At 39.4% G+C, this 15,260-nt stretch overlaps 1 protein-coding gene across 7 annotated transcripts in view; it reads right to left on the minus strand.

Moving 5' to 3' along the window:
• Positions 1 to 15,260, minus strand: part of arhgef37 (Rho guanine nucleotide exchange factor (GEF) 37) — a 188,123-nt gene that overhangs the window by 92,748 nt on the left and 80,115 nt on the right. For 2 of the 7 annotated variants that reach the window (XM_059990210.1, XM_059990211.1), the window contains exons 2-3: positions 13,249 to 13,433; positions 1,726 to 1,904 (exon numbers count right to left, since the gene is read on the minus strand). In XM_059990210.1, the coding sequence (XP_059846193.1) occupies positions 1,726 to 1,893 (168 nt within the window). In that variant the 5' untranslated portion in view covers positions 1,894 to 1,904; positions 13,249 to 13,433. Of the gene's footprint in view, positions 1 to 1,725; positions 1,905 to 2,689; positions 2,786 to 12,563; positions 12,583 to 12,878; positions 12,899 to 12,940; positions 13,059 to 13,248; positions 13,434 to 15,260 lie in introns of those variants that run through there. The other 5 variants (XM_059990212.1, XM_059990214.1, XM_059990215.1 and 2 more) reach the window with 5 other exon arrangements.

The following is a 15,260-nucleotide window of genomic DNA, read 5'->3' on the forward strand; positions in this document are numbered from 1 at the left end:
AGGTGAAACTATTTCTCTCAGCGAATCATAAAGCCTTTGGAACTCTTCCTCAAAGGCAGCGGAAGCAAAGAATTTGAATATTTTTAAGGAAAAGCCCGGTTGATCCTTGATAAGCAAATGGGTGAGTGGTTACTGGGAGTAGATAAGAATGTGGATTGAGTTTGCAATCAGATTAGCCAAAACCTTTATTAAATGCTGCAGCAGGTCTGTGGGGGGCTAGTTCCTATGTTCGAAACCCTCTCTGCATTTGACTGCCTAGTGCAATGATGCAGGCAGAACTCCAGCTGACTCCTCAATGAACCTTCCATGTAATTGATGGTTTAGTTAATTAGTACAAGTACAGGACATGTCCTAACCATCTAGTTTTGTTTTATTATCGTTACATCACACTGATTATACATTCAACTTCCAGTTTGAAGGGGAGCTGCCATTTAGGCTTTTCACATGGATTGACATCACCTTTGCTAACTCTATCAGTTCTCTGAGTTCTCCATGTACATCGACGTGGCCATTCACAGACGTCATTTCTGCCGCATCACTAATTTTATATAAGAAAGCTATTATGAACATTTTTTTTAAATCATGTTACTCAAATGAACTTCAAGTTCTTTTAAGTCCCACCATGCCTCATTCATTAACATTGTATCTGAGACCGATTGGTCTTGCAATTCCACAGTTTTAAAATAAGCAACCTTTGTTTCTCTTTCTTCTGGAGCTTTTTCCATGTCTATCCCTCTGTTATCACTTCCAATGTTATATTTATTTATTATTTATTGAGATACAATGCAGAATAGGCCCCTCTGGAACCTCAAGTCACAGTGCCCAGCAATCCCCTGATTGAATCCTACCCTAGTTATGGGACAATTTACAGTGACCTATTAAACTACCAACCGGTAGGTCTTTAGATTGTGGGAGGACACTGGAGCACCCAGAGGAAACCCATGCAGTCACCAGGAGAAAGTACAAACTCCTTATAGACAGCAGCAGGAAATGAACAAGGGTCACCAGAACTGTAAAGTGTTGTGCTAATCACTATGCTACCATGCTACTTTCTACATAATTCTCTATGCACTCCTATATCTGGCCTCCCAGACATCCTGATTTTAATTCTTTAAATACAGATATTTGATCTTTTAACTACCTTGTACCCACTCCTCTAAAGCTCTCCATTTCACTGTTTTTTTTTAATAAGCTCCCTCTCACCTATTTTTAACCAGATTTTTAATCATTTATCTTAATCCCTACCCAGGTCATTTGATGTCAAAATGATATTAATTATTTAAGTGGCTTTAGACACATTGCTTTATGAAAAGGATGATACAAATACAAGATTTTTCATGTCATGATTATGTGGCAAGGTGTAGCACATTGGTAGGCTGTAGGTTATTTTGGGCTCTAAATTACTTCCAGCAAAGTTGGATGGCGGGTGAATCAGAACAGAATTGATCATGGGGACATCAGAGAGACTGGGAACACTCCAAGAACCTGTATAGACACAGTGGAGTGATTGGCCTCCTCCTATGTTGCATGAGACTACGACAACATGAAAATTTGAAAATAAAATGAATTCCAAGATATTCTAATGGATGTATCTCAATGTTAATGTCTATATTACTAAGAAACTCTTCCTCCTGCATTCTTCCCATTCCTGAATGAGATCAAGTATTTGGGTAAGCGATTCTAATATTTTTTCACAAATGATATATAATTTTTAAGTGGTATTACCTGTTTGGATTGCAAATGATCCCGAATATCTGTTGCACACAATTGAAGTAAAGTAAGATAGCGCTTTTCCGATGTAACCAGTTCCTCAATTGCTTTTCTTTGTTTTTGTTCCATTCTGCTGGGTGATGGGGATCTGACAACTTCCTCATAAAAAGATGAATCATCCATGGCAACGGTGTCTGCAAGAAACACAATTAAATAGCCAATTAGATGACTGTCTTTACTTATGCTCTCCTGAAAATTGAAACACAGTTCTTAAGACTTAAATAAACTAACATTTTATTTTTCATTGCAAAAAATATGCAGATTTTTGGTAATATAGGTATTTATTGAGTACCCCTAATTCTACCTGAACTGACGAGAAATTAATAGGTATGGAGTCATATAGGGGCCACACTGGTGGGGGAGAGTGGGGGAAGGCAACAGATTACCTTTGTTGTAGACAGAGGACCAGAAGGGTTTTGACCACAATCTGGTAACTTCACAATTGCCATGACTGCAAACACATTCTTTATAAAATTCAAGATCAATTTAACTTTAATTTTACCAGTTACCACAATGAAATTTGAATGCACACCTCTGTTCAGAACTCTGGCTGTTAAAACACTACCTTTTCAATATGTCACTGTACTCATAACTAATATTCTCTAATCCCTGAAATATTCTCCTCCTCCTTGCTGTGTTGCTAATAAAATGAATCCTAAACAATTTCTAATAGTCAGAAGATACGGCAGCCAAACAAGCCTGACTAACGTAACAACATAAACAATCTGTTTGCTTACTGCAGGCCATCATGGAACATTCTGGTTAAGCCACCATGATTTTCAGTATCCAGATCCAACCTTTTTTAAAAACTAATTGCTAATAATTCCTTAAACACACATATACATTTTTAACATATTTCAGCTTTCCAACTATGAACTTATTTTTCAATGAACAGCAAATACTTCAAAGTGGAACTTGCCTTGCCTGTGGAGTACTGTTACAGCTCAGTGCTGGCTGACACTGTCAAAATGGATCGCAGCTGCACTCTCATTGGCTAACTTTATTCAGAACCAGACTGTTCCAAAAGCAAAACAAGAGATGCTTTAAAGCAGTTAGAAAACACCATATTTATTTTTACTGGAAATAATTGCAAAGGGTGTGAGTGAGTGTTTATGTGTGGGGGAGGTGCAGTCGTGTCTCCTTGGGTCAAACCCAACTTTATCTCTAAGTATAGTTAATTATAAATAGAACTTTAAATCTCTGGAAATTCAAAAGGAAGATTCTGTTTGAGTTGATGTAATCATTCAAAATTACCATTCATACCAATGCTATTTGACCACTCCTCATTATTGCTTCACCTATCACAAACTAAAAATAAAAATTAGAGTAGAATTGACAAATGTGCAGGTACACTGTTTGTGCATTGCATAATTCTGCAAAATGTGCCAAGAATGTAACACTGCAACTTTGCAAAATGCTACAGATTCTTCAGATAATGGAATGTGACTCCAGCCTACAGCTAATTCCACAGTGTAATATTGTCTTCCCACCCTATTGCCTGTAAAAATGCTATTCCCTTTTCTCAGTCCCTTTGCATCAGTTTCCAAGATACCAAAATTGACTCCTCCTTCAAAAAAGTGTTTCCCTTCCTCCAGAATTGATGCTGCCCCCACCCACAACTCCTCCATTTTTCGAATATCTGTGCTCCCCAATCTTCCTGCCACCTTAACAGTGATAAAGCTTCTCTTGTCCTTACCTACCACCCTATGAGCTTCCACATGCAACATATTATCCTCTGCAACTTCTGCCATCTCCAAAGAGATCCTACCATTAAATGTATCTTTATCTTACCCCTTTATCTTACTTTCTGCAGGTTTTCATCCCTCCATTATTCCCTTGTCTATCCATTCCTCCCCACTCATCTCCCCCGGCACTTATCTTTGCAAACAGCGCAAGTGCAACACTTGCCCATTCACCTTCTCCCTCATCGCCATTCAGAGCCCCAAACACTCTTTCCAGTTGAGGTAAAACTTCAGCTGCTAATCTGCTGGAGTCATCTATTGTGTCTGACGCTGCCAATAAGGCCTCATCTATATGAGTGAAACCCATTGTAAACTGGGGGAATGGCTTCGTTGAGCACCACCTTTAGATCTGCCAAAAGCGGAACTTACTGGTTTCCCAACATTTGACTCCCCATTCCCATTCTGACATGTCGGTCCTTGGCCTCCTCCTGTACCAAGATGAGTCAACCCTCAGGGTGGAGGAGCAACACCTTGCATTCCATCTGGGTAGCCTCAACCTGATGGGATGAATGTTGATTTCTCCTTCTAGTAAAGAGAAATTTCCTTCCCCCCCTCCCCCTTCTATTCCTCACTCTCACATGCCTATCACTTGCCCCTGGATCTCCTTCCCTTTCTCCTATCGTCCACTAACCTCTCCTATCAGATTCCTTCTAGTCCAACTGTCCACCTGGCTTCACCTTCTAGCTTGCCTCCTTCCCCTCCCCTAACCTTTTTATCCTGGTGTTTTACCCCTTCCTCTGCAGTTCTGAAGAAAGGTCTCAACATGAAATGTCTGCTGCTTATTTATTTCCATAAATGCTGCCTGACCTGCGGCGTTCCTCCAGCATTTTCTGTGTGTTGCTTTGGATTTCCAACATCTGCTAGCCATTTCTTCCCTCATCCCATTGTTGTCTCCTTAGGCTGTAACTACTGATGGAGATGGCGAAAGTTCTGGAGAACTATGTGCTGGACGTGGAAGCTGGTGTGACGGTAGGTGAGGACAAGAGGAACCCTGGTAGGATGGCAGAAGGATGGGTCTGGCTGTTTCCCGGGAAAGGTGTACTTGCTAAGTGAGAGGCCTTCAAAAGCGAAATTTTGAGAATACAAATCCTGCATGTGCCTATCAGAATAAAAGGTAAAGACAACAGGTTTAGGGAACCTTGGTTTTCAGAAATATTGAGGTCTTAGTTAACAGAAAAAATAAGGTACTGGCAGAAGGCAATAAATGAGATTCTTACAGAGTATAAGAAATGCAAAAGAACTCTTAAGAAAGAAATCTGGAGAGCTAAAAGAAGTCATGACTGGGATCAGTACTGGAGGACAAAGCCCAAAAGTGAAAGACCAGATTCAGCGAGTCCAGAGGTCAAAGCTCAAAAGACAGAGGCGGTGGGTCAGTGTGTCTGGAGTCAGAGGCCCAGTGGCAGGGTGTTAAAAGGGCTTGTTTTGCTGCTGTTCTTTTGTTTTGTTGCTGTTGTTACTTGTGTTTGTCTGCCAAATATTAAGGGATGCTATATTGCCATCAGAATGTACGTTGACACTTGCAGGCTCTGCCCCTACCACATCCTTAGATTGTATTGGCTGTTAACACAAACAACATATTCAATGTATGTTTCAAAGCACATGTGTTAAACAAAATAAATCTGATTATGTTCCAGCATACATCGTGGAGACACTGAGTTTAAAAATTCAACAGGAAAATGTATAGCCTCATCAAAGTCTACCATATTGTCAACAGATTTACATTATACAGGTTGTCTGAGACACTTCAGAAGGAGCACTTTATTCATGACCTGCCCTGCATCTTTTTTTTATTGTACTTCAAAATTTATAAACTCGCAATTGTTACTAATACTATGCAAAATGAGTTCTTAGCTAGTAGTAGTTATGAGACACTTTTTTTGGTTATTGCTTTCGCTGTTACCTGAAACAACTGCAAATATTGCAAAGTTATTCTATAGTTTCTTAATCCTATTTTTCATTAACAGCCATAACAAACTTCTACGTATTAGACTGTGCTCATTTCCTTTATTGAAATAAAATCTTCTCACATTGCAGTATATTTCATGAGGTAGTGTTAAGTTTCTTCATTGAACATTTTCCAAGGTTTGTTTCTTTTACCTTGCAAACACTGATTTTCTGCCTTGCATTGGGTTAAGTTGGTGGGTTGCTGGCCACAAGTTCAGTCGGCCGCAAGGGTCTGTTCTGTTTTGTATCTCTAAATACCTAAATAAATACTTCTCTAATTTTATCCTTCTCTCCAGCTGGTTTAAACCCTCATCTATAAGCACTTCCTTGTTACAATATTAGCCCTGAATTTGTTTTGGGTTAACATATCTGGCTTGCACTGGGCTCATCTGCCTCAGAACTGGTCTCAATAGGACAGGAATCTAAAGTAATCCCCTAGGCTTTGGCTGTTGACTTCTCAATGTTTATGATTGTGTGTTTTTCAGACTAAGAGGAGAGAGTTGTAATATTGATACCAGGAACCACGTAAATTGTATATTTTCCTGAATGCCTTGCTTAACATAAACTCCCCAAGAGACGTTGATAAGTTTGACTGGGTGCACACACTGAGATCACTTAAGGTTGGGGATAGGAAGAGAGTGCTTTTTTGAATTAACAAAGGAATGGAACAAAAGGACAGGGTGATGACGTATAAAACTACCAGCTAAACCACAAATGGAGTATTGTGTACATTTCTCTTCACCGCATTATAGGAAGTAAGGACAAGGACACTTGCAAGAATATTAACGGAAATGGAGAATTACGGTTATGTGGAAAGATTGGGTGAGTTTTTGTTTGGAACTGAACAGCTAGGAGGATAAAAGTCCTGTATTAGGGAGGGATTAAAAGAATAACTTCATTGTGATGCTCATTCAAATTAATTAGTAATATAGGAGATGAAGAGAAATGCAGCTTCATCCAGATAGTGGAGTCTGCAATCCACAGCTTGAAAATGAGTGAATGGGTGGGTGGATGCAGCTCAGAGGAAATCTTCACCACATTTTAAACATCAGGATATACACAAAGGTCAAGAACAGAACAAGTCTCTTTCAACCAGTATATAAGTGGAAGCATAGTGACCTCCTTCCTTGCCTTTAAGCTCCATGATTCTAATTCCTATAATGTTCAACTTCCCATTTTCTATTTCCATATCCAGACACCTGAAATCTTTACTTTAGCTATTATCATCCTTCCTGCCCAATAAAGTCTTCCAGAGATCTTCAAATGGAGAGAAAGCAGGAGAATGGATTTGAGAGGGATAATAAATCAGCTGTGATGGAATGGTTAAACTGAATATGTGGGCCAAGTGGCCTAATTCTGCTCCTATGTCTTATGGTCAAACCAGATTTCAATAACACTGGTCTTTTCAAAATAGTAAAACGGACATCTAGAACTAGAATGCATAGGTTTAAAGGAATGAGTGAAAATTTAACAGGAAAGCTAAGGAAGAATTTTTCGCTCAGATGGATGGTTGCAATGATTTTTTTTAAATGGGTGATGTAGGCAGATGCTCTCTCAACATTTAAATAGTATTTGGGCGAGGACAATGAGGAAGGAAAGGATGCTTGAAGTACAGGAGACCCCAGGGGATGTACCTCTCGTAAACAGGTTCACCTTCTTGGAAGCTGTCAGGACAGAAGATACTGCCAGTCTGAGAGGCGGACAGGTCTGCCAGCCGAAAATTGGTGCAGAAGCAGAGCCGAGGAGTCAGACATCAGGAAGAGCCGTGGTAGTAGGGGACTCCATAGTAAGAGGTATGGAAAGGGGTTTCTGTGGCAACAGAAGAGATTTAAGGATGGTGTGTTGCCTCCCTGGTGCTAGGATCCAGGACATCATGGACCGATTGCAGGGAATCCTCAAGGGTGAAGGTGAACAGCCGGAAGTGGTAGTGCATGTCGGCACAAATGACATCGGGAAGAAGAGGAAGTACATTCTGCAGCGGGACTTCAGAGAACTCTGATGCTGAAAAGCAGGACTTCCAGGGTGGTTATCTCTGGTTTGCTTCCAGTTCCTCGTGCTGGAGAGGGCAGGAACAGGGAGATAATGGATCTGAATGTGTGGCTGAGGAACTGGTGCAGGAAGCAAGGATTTACATTCTTGGACCACTGGGATCTGTTTTGGGGTAGGGATGAATTGTACAAAAGGGACGGGTTGCACCTTAATAGGCGGGGGACCAGCATTCTGGCAGACAGGTTTGTCACTGCAACACGGATGTGCTTAAACTAAGTAGTGGGGGGGAGGGGATGAACTGGAAATATAAGGAAGGAGTTAAACGGAAAGTGAAAATAATAAAAGTTAAAAAGGATAACAGAATCAATGGAGTAGAAAGCTCAAGAAGAGATCATACAGCATGGCCAAGTGAAATAGGAATTGATATGAAAGGAGAGGGGAGTACCAAATTAAAAGTATTATATATGAATGCACGAAGTATAAGGAATAAAGCAGATGAGCTTGAGGCTCAGTTGGAAATTGGCAAGTACGATGTTGTGGGAATAACTGAGACATGGCTTCAAGCGGACAGGGCCTGGGAAATGAATATTCAAGGATAGACATTTTATCGAAAGGGCAGATTGACTGGCAGAGGGGGTGGGGTGGCTCTGTTGATGAGGAATGATATTCAGTCCCTTGCGAGGGGGGGGGGAATAGAATCTGCGGATGTAGAGTCAGTATGGATAGAACTGAGAAATTCTAAGGGTAGAAAGACCCTGATGGGAGTTATCTACAGGCCCCCAAACCGCAGTCTGGATGTAGGGTGTAAGTTGAATGAAGAGTTAAAATTGGCATGTCGCAAAGGTAATGATACAGTTGTCATGGGGGATTTCAACATGCAGGTAGACTGGGAGAATCAGAATGGTACTGGACCCCAAGAAAGGGAGTTTGTGGAGTGCCTCCGAGATGGATTCTTAGAACAGCTTGTATTGGAGTCTACCAGGGAGAAGGCAATTCTAGATTTAGTGTTGTGCAATGAACCGGATTTGATCAGGGACCTCGAGGTAAAGGAACCATTAGGAGATAGTGACCATAATATGATATGTTTTAACCTACAATTTGAGAAGGAGAAGGGAAAATCGGATGTGTCAGTATTACAGTTGAACAATGGGAACTATGGAGCTATGAGGGAGGAGCTGGCCAAAGTTCAATGGAACAATACCCTAGCAGGGAAGACAGTGGAACAAAAATGGCAGGTATTTCTGGGAATAATGCAGAAGATGCAGGATCGGTTCATTCCAAAGAGGAAGAAAAATCCTAAGGGGAGTAAGGAGAGGCCGTGGCTGACAAGGGAAGTAAAGGGCAGTATAAAAATAAAAGAGAATAAGTATAACATAGCAAAGATAATTGGTTATTTGGGGAAAGAAATAAATATATATATATACTAAAGTTATTACGAACTCCATGGAGCATGTGGGGATCTTCCAATATCCAGGCACTCTTTCTTTCATTTTTTTTCTTTCTTTTTTTCTATAGGGATGCTGGGGGGAGGGGTTAAGGGGAGGGGGGATGGGTAATATACATTTTTTTCATACTTTTATTTTGTAACTGCTTGAAATACAATAAAAAAAAGTTTAAAAAAAACAGCAAAGATGAGCGGGAAACTGGAGGACTGGGAAGCTTATAAAGAGTAACAGATAACAAAAAAGGCAATACGCCAAGAAAAAATGAGGTACGAAGGTAAACTAGCCAAGAATATAAAGGAAGATAGTAAAACCTTCTTTAGGTATGTGAATAGCAAAAAAATAGTTAAAACCAAAATTGGGCCATTGAAGACAGAAATGGGTGAATTTATTATGGGGAACAAGGAAATGACAAATGAGTTGAACAGGTACTTTGGATCTGCCTTCACTAGGGAAAACACAAACAATCTCCCAGATGTAATAGTGGCCAAAAGAACTAGGGTAAAGGATGAACTGAATGAAATTTATATTAGGCAAGAAACGGTGTTGGATAGACTGTTGAGTATGAAGGCTGATAGGTCCCAGGGACCTGATGGTCTGCATCCCAGGGTACTTAAAGAGGTGGCTCTAGAAATCGTGGACACATTGGTAATCATTTTCCAATGTTCTATAGATTCAGGAACAGTTCCTACTGATTGGAGGGTGGCTAATGTTGTCCCACTTTTCAAGAAAGGAGGGAGAGAAAAAACAGGGAATTATAGACTGGTTAGCTTGACGTCAGTGGTGAGAAAGATGCTGGAGTCAATTATAAAAGAGGAAATTACGACACATTTGGATAGCAGTAGAAGGATCAGTCCGAGTCAGCATGGATTAACGAAGGGAAAATCATGCTTGATGTAACTATGAAAATGGACAAGGGAGAGCCAGTGGATGTAGTGTACCTGGACTTCCAGAAAGCTTTTGATAAAGTCCCACATAGGAGATTAGTGGGCAAAATTAGGGCACATGGTATTGGGGGCAGAGTACTGACATGGATTAAAAATTGGCTGGCTGACAGGAAACAAAGAGTAGTGATTAACGGGTCCCTTTCGGAATGGCAGGCTGTGACCAGTGGGGTACCGCAGCTGTTTACAATATACATTAATGATTTAGATGAAGGTATTAAAAGTAACATTAGCAAATTTGCTGATGACACAAAGCTGGGTGGCAGTGTGAAATGTCAGGAGGATGTTATGAGAATGCAGGGTGACTTGGACAGGTTGGGTGAGTGGGCAAATGTATGGCAGATGCAGTTTAATGTGGATAAATGTGAGGTTATCTACTTTGGTGGCAAGAACAGGAAGGCAGATTACTATCTAAATGGAGTCAAGTTAGGAAAAGGGGAAGTACAACGAGATCTAGGTGTTCTTGTACATCAGTCAATGAAAGCAAGCATGCAGGTACAGCAGGCAGTGAAGCTAATGGCATGCTGGCTTTTATAACAAGATGAATTGAGTATAGGAGTAAAGAGGTCCTTCTGCAGCTGTACAGGGCCCTGGTGAGACCCCATCTGGGGTATTGTGTGAAGTTTTGCTCTCCAAATTTGAGGAAGGACATTCTTGCTATTGAGGGAGTGCAGCGTAGGTTCACAAGGTTAATTCCCAGAATGGCGGGACTGTCATATGTTGAAAGATTGGAGCGACTTGGCTTGCATACACTGGAATTTAGAAGGATGAGAGGGGATCTGATTGAAACATATAAGATTATTAAGGGATTGGACACACTGGAGGCAGGAAGCATGTTCCCACTGATGGGTGAGTCCAGAACTAGAGGCCACAGTTTAAGAATAAGGGGTAGGCCATTTAGAACAGAGATGCGGAAAAACTTTTTCACCCAGAGAGTGGTGGATATGTGGAATGCTCTGCCCCAGAAGGCAGTGGAGGCCAAGTCTCTGGATGCATTCAAGAGAGAGTTAGATAGAGCTCTTATAGATAGAGGGATCAAGGGATATGAGAGGGCAGGAACAGGGTACTGATTGTGTATGATCAGCCATGATCACAGTGAATGGCGGTGCTGGCTAGAAGGGCTGAATGGCCTACGCCTGCACCTACTGTCTATTGTCTATTGACAAGGTTAGAAGGCTACAGACCAAGTGCTGATAAATGAAACTATTATGAATTTGTGCTTGATGATCAGCATGAACACAATAAGCCAAATTGTCTGTCTGTGCATTATTTGACTCCACATGTATTTCATACCACATATTATCACTCATTCAGTTCTGCAAAATTCCACTTGGATGAAGGCACAAAGAAGATGAAATAGAGAGATGAGGCTCAGATTAAAAATTTGAGCTGCACAACAATTATGTCCATGATTAGATCAATCTAAATATTTAATTTAAGCATATGTTTACCTTTTTACTTTTTTTTTGAGGAGGTCTGCAGTAGTTTTGATCATGTTTGAATATCAAAGCTGTTCACAAATAGTCGAGGTTTTGTAAAGTACAGTGCTGGCCATCAAAGTTATTCTGTTCATGTCAGCCCCATCCCTCAAGAGCCACTGTGCATCACTATCCCGTGTGAGACTCAGCTCTGAACCACACTACAAGAAACAACCTGGTGTAGGGCGCAAGTGACAAGAATCTCAGGAGAGTGGAAAACTTGCTCCTGACTGCTTTGGCAATATATCTTTTTCGTTATGGGATAAACAATGATCACAACTTCAGAAGAAAACCCCCTGCTGATCAAAACAATATCTTGGATCTTTTTATATTCACTTGAGGACACATGCAAGACTGTAGCTTAACATCCCTTCCGTCGGTAATTTACTGAAATGTTAGCTTAGATTTCAGCACACTACAATGGAGCTTGAAACCTGAACTACTAACTCAGAACTTGATAGCATCTATAGTTTTAGTAAAGTAGGTTATGATTCTAATCCATTTGGCAAGGTGACCAAAATATGATCACTTTACATGTAACCAATTAAAAAGTCCAGATTCTCACCTTTAAAATGAAATTAAAGTTATCAATTGACAATCATGAACTCTAGAAAAATCATTGATCCTATAGTCAAAATGCTTCTTGAAGCAACAAATGCTCTGATTTGAAATAAGTATGACAGCAAATGCAGCACTATGGTGAACTGAGCCCATGTAGCATCAGACAGAATTTAAGTCAGGTATTCTCTTAATCAGCCGTTTTTCTATTCTTGGGCAACTATAACCACGGACAAACAGGCAGCACACACATACACAATATAGAAAGGAGCCTGGAAGTAGGCTGCCTTCACAAATATTCAGCATAACCACACATTAAAAAAGTGAATGATGAAATAATTGGAAGTTTTTAGAAGGCCCCCACCCCCCCCAGAGGTGTTTAAACAGAATAGACCAATTCAGATTTTACAGGCATTTTTCCAGAGATTGCAGAGAAACAACTAAGGCAGACTTTGAAAGATAGAGTGACCTGTGAATAGTTTTAAGTTACTACTTAATCTACGTCAATAGAGGGCTCATGAAATGTGCAAACAATCTGTTGGCCATTTCATTCTTTCAAGAAGAATCTAACATGTATATAAAACATATATTTGTTAAATCCATTATGGCAGCAGTAATACTATATTAGAAAAAACAAGATATCAATTGCATAGAATTGTCAGGCTCACACAAAATGTAGTGACAAAAATATCTTACCGTTATAATCGAAATTTGATTTCACCAGAGCAGATACTGTATATCTTGTGTTTGCTTTTTACAGTTAATAACAAGCTTTGGATGAACACTTCAAGCATTTCAACAAATTGAAACCACTTTTAGAGTGACAACCATTTTAAATACTACATTCTTTTAGCAAGCTATGTTGTTTAACAGGTTTTTCTCAAGTTACCTGAAACGTAATTTGAATATATTATTGAGCTGATATCTTACATTACATATTCTGGTCCAAAAGTAAGGGACTCAAGTTCTATCTTATTGATTTGTTACACAAACATTAGACATTACAGAAACCTGATAAAGGATCTTGTCACAAAACATTGACTATTCATTCCTCTCCATAGAAATAGCCTGACCTGCTCAGTTTCTCCAGCATTTGCCCTCATGCCCTCTTCTTCCCTTCATCCTCCAAAAGGCACAGAGAGAATGGCATTCACAACAGAAATTCCACTGCAATCTCTGTGAAATAACTGAGGTGACAGAACGGAATGATCGTAGAAGTGGCCACTCATTAGGAAGATCTAAAGATTTTACTGTATTTTGAAACATCCTACCAGGAAATGAGACTCGACACTTGCAAAAAAAACCATTTAAAATGTTGCGAAATAATAATTAGATCTTACTTCAAGTTGTTAAAAATATGCACATATTAAATAATACTCACAAATACTTCCTTCTGTATGGAAGCAGGTAGCTGGTAGTCCGCATATTAGAACTGCAGATTCATGTGTCTGAGTTCCAGCACCAAGTCCATTGGTGTGGCATTAATGTTAGAAGAAGCAAAGTGCAGCTGAAAGCCAGATTCCAGATTTCTGTACTTAGCCTTGCATGAGTGGTCACTAGCAAGAACTGAAAAAGGAGAAGCAGGAATAAGATCTTCAGCCCTTCAAGCCTGGCCCCTATATTCATCTCAATTCAATCTTCAGTTATATTTTCCATAAACCCAGCTTCACTTTGTATTCAAAAATCTGTCATGCTCAGTGTTAAATATAACTTTTGGTTGTACATTCATAGCTATTTGAGTAAGAAATCCAAAGATTCAGCATCATTAAAATAAAGATATTGTTCTTCATCTCAATCGCATATGTTCAACTACTCTTCTGAGAGTCTGACCACTAAAACCAATTCCTCAATCAAGGAAACTTTCTCCAACCCATTGTAAGTTTTGTATTTGGTAATATCTCATACTTCTAAACCATAGGATGTAGTTCTGATTTATTCTGTTCCTCTTTATAACACAGTTGACATTGCTTGAAATCATGTTTAATGAACTATAAGTGCAATGATTTCAAAGAGAAGTACATTCTTATTTCACGACCTAAATTGTATACAGCAAACCAGACATCCTCTCACCATATCTCCTCATTTTCACAGTAAAACATCTTATATTCAAATACCCCTTTATATAGAATATGATAATTGATTTCACAATAGCTTGCTACAGTTGTGTGTATTCTTCTATAACTTGTATATAAAGCCAGACAGATTGCTACCAAATTCAACATTTTCCACTTCATTAAAAATAAATATAAGAAAACACTTTTCCTTATTTTTCTGCTTCTTCTAATCCACGGGCTTTCTTCTTGCCCAATCTCTTGAGCTATCAATATTACTGCAGTCTCTTTGCATTCACCCTACATCTTAATTTCCCACTGAGCTTGATGATGAGATGGTACATTATAATTGCATATTTTGCATAACCTTGTACTGTATATCCTTGATGTGCATCTTGTACTTTATATTCCAGTTTACAGTACTGTTGTCCATACTGAACTTTAGACGATACCTCTATTGTGTCATATACCTTACCCTTCATGGTGCACCTGTATATTTTAAATCTTTTTCTGTCAATTTCCATATTTATAATTTTTTTTGCAAATGCCAAGACTACCAAATTTGAAGCAACTATTTCAACACCTGTGATCCCTGTCATCCTTACATTTACCCAAATCATATTTCATCCCTTGTTTCTTTGTTTGGCAGTGGAAGGAAAGGATCTGAATATTTATTAGATTGTGTTAGAACAGAGCAATGAGTGAAAGTTTACCACAAATATGTGGGAGTGCAAAGTTAAGTTTACAATTGGATTTAATTACATCATAGAATAGACAAGAAAAAAGTAGCCTACTCTTGCTTCTAATTTGTACGCTAATTTTACATAAACACAGTTATCCAACTGAAGAAACAGATTAAACACACATGCACACACACTTCAACAAGCAAGAGAAATGCAGGAAACATCATCAAACACGATACATTTCTACTCACTAAAGCCCTTGAAATCTTCAATCAAGAAACGCTATGCTGCATCGTCATTAAGTTTGGCTGTCAGCAGAAATTTACCTATATACTCAATTTGCTTTATAATAGGATACAATCTGTTATTCTAACCATAGCATCCCAACTTAGTGTAGACTTGTGTCTATCAAGACTACATGCAAAACTTTTCAATCTTTCTTCCACAATCCTGTACCTCACCACCAATAAGCTTTCAGTGGGAATGGGACCAATTTACAAGATTAATAAGAAAACCTTCAGCATATATCATTTCCTGTCCAGATGTAGACTGCCTTCACCCTCAGCCATTGAGCTGCGTAACATAGGTAACACATGCATATGCATGATTGTGCAAACTATTCTGCAAATCAATGCCAACCAAGCACATAGGAATATGGG

Source organism: Hypanus sabinus, chromosome 15 (genome assembly GCF_030144855.1).
Source record: "Hypanus sabinus isolate sHypSab1 chromosome 15, sHypSab1.hap1, whole genome shotgun sequence".
Lineage (NCBI taxonomy): Eukaryota > Metazoa > Chordata > Chondrichthyes > Myliobatiformes > Dasyatidae > Hypanus > Hypanus sabinus.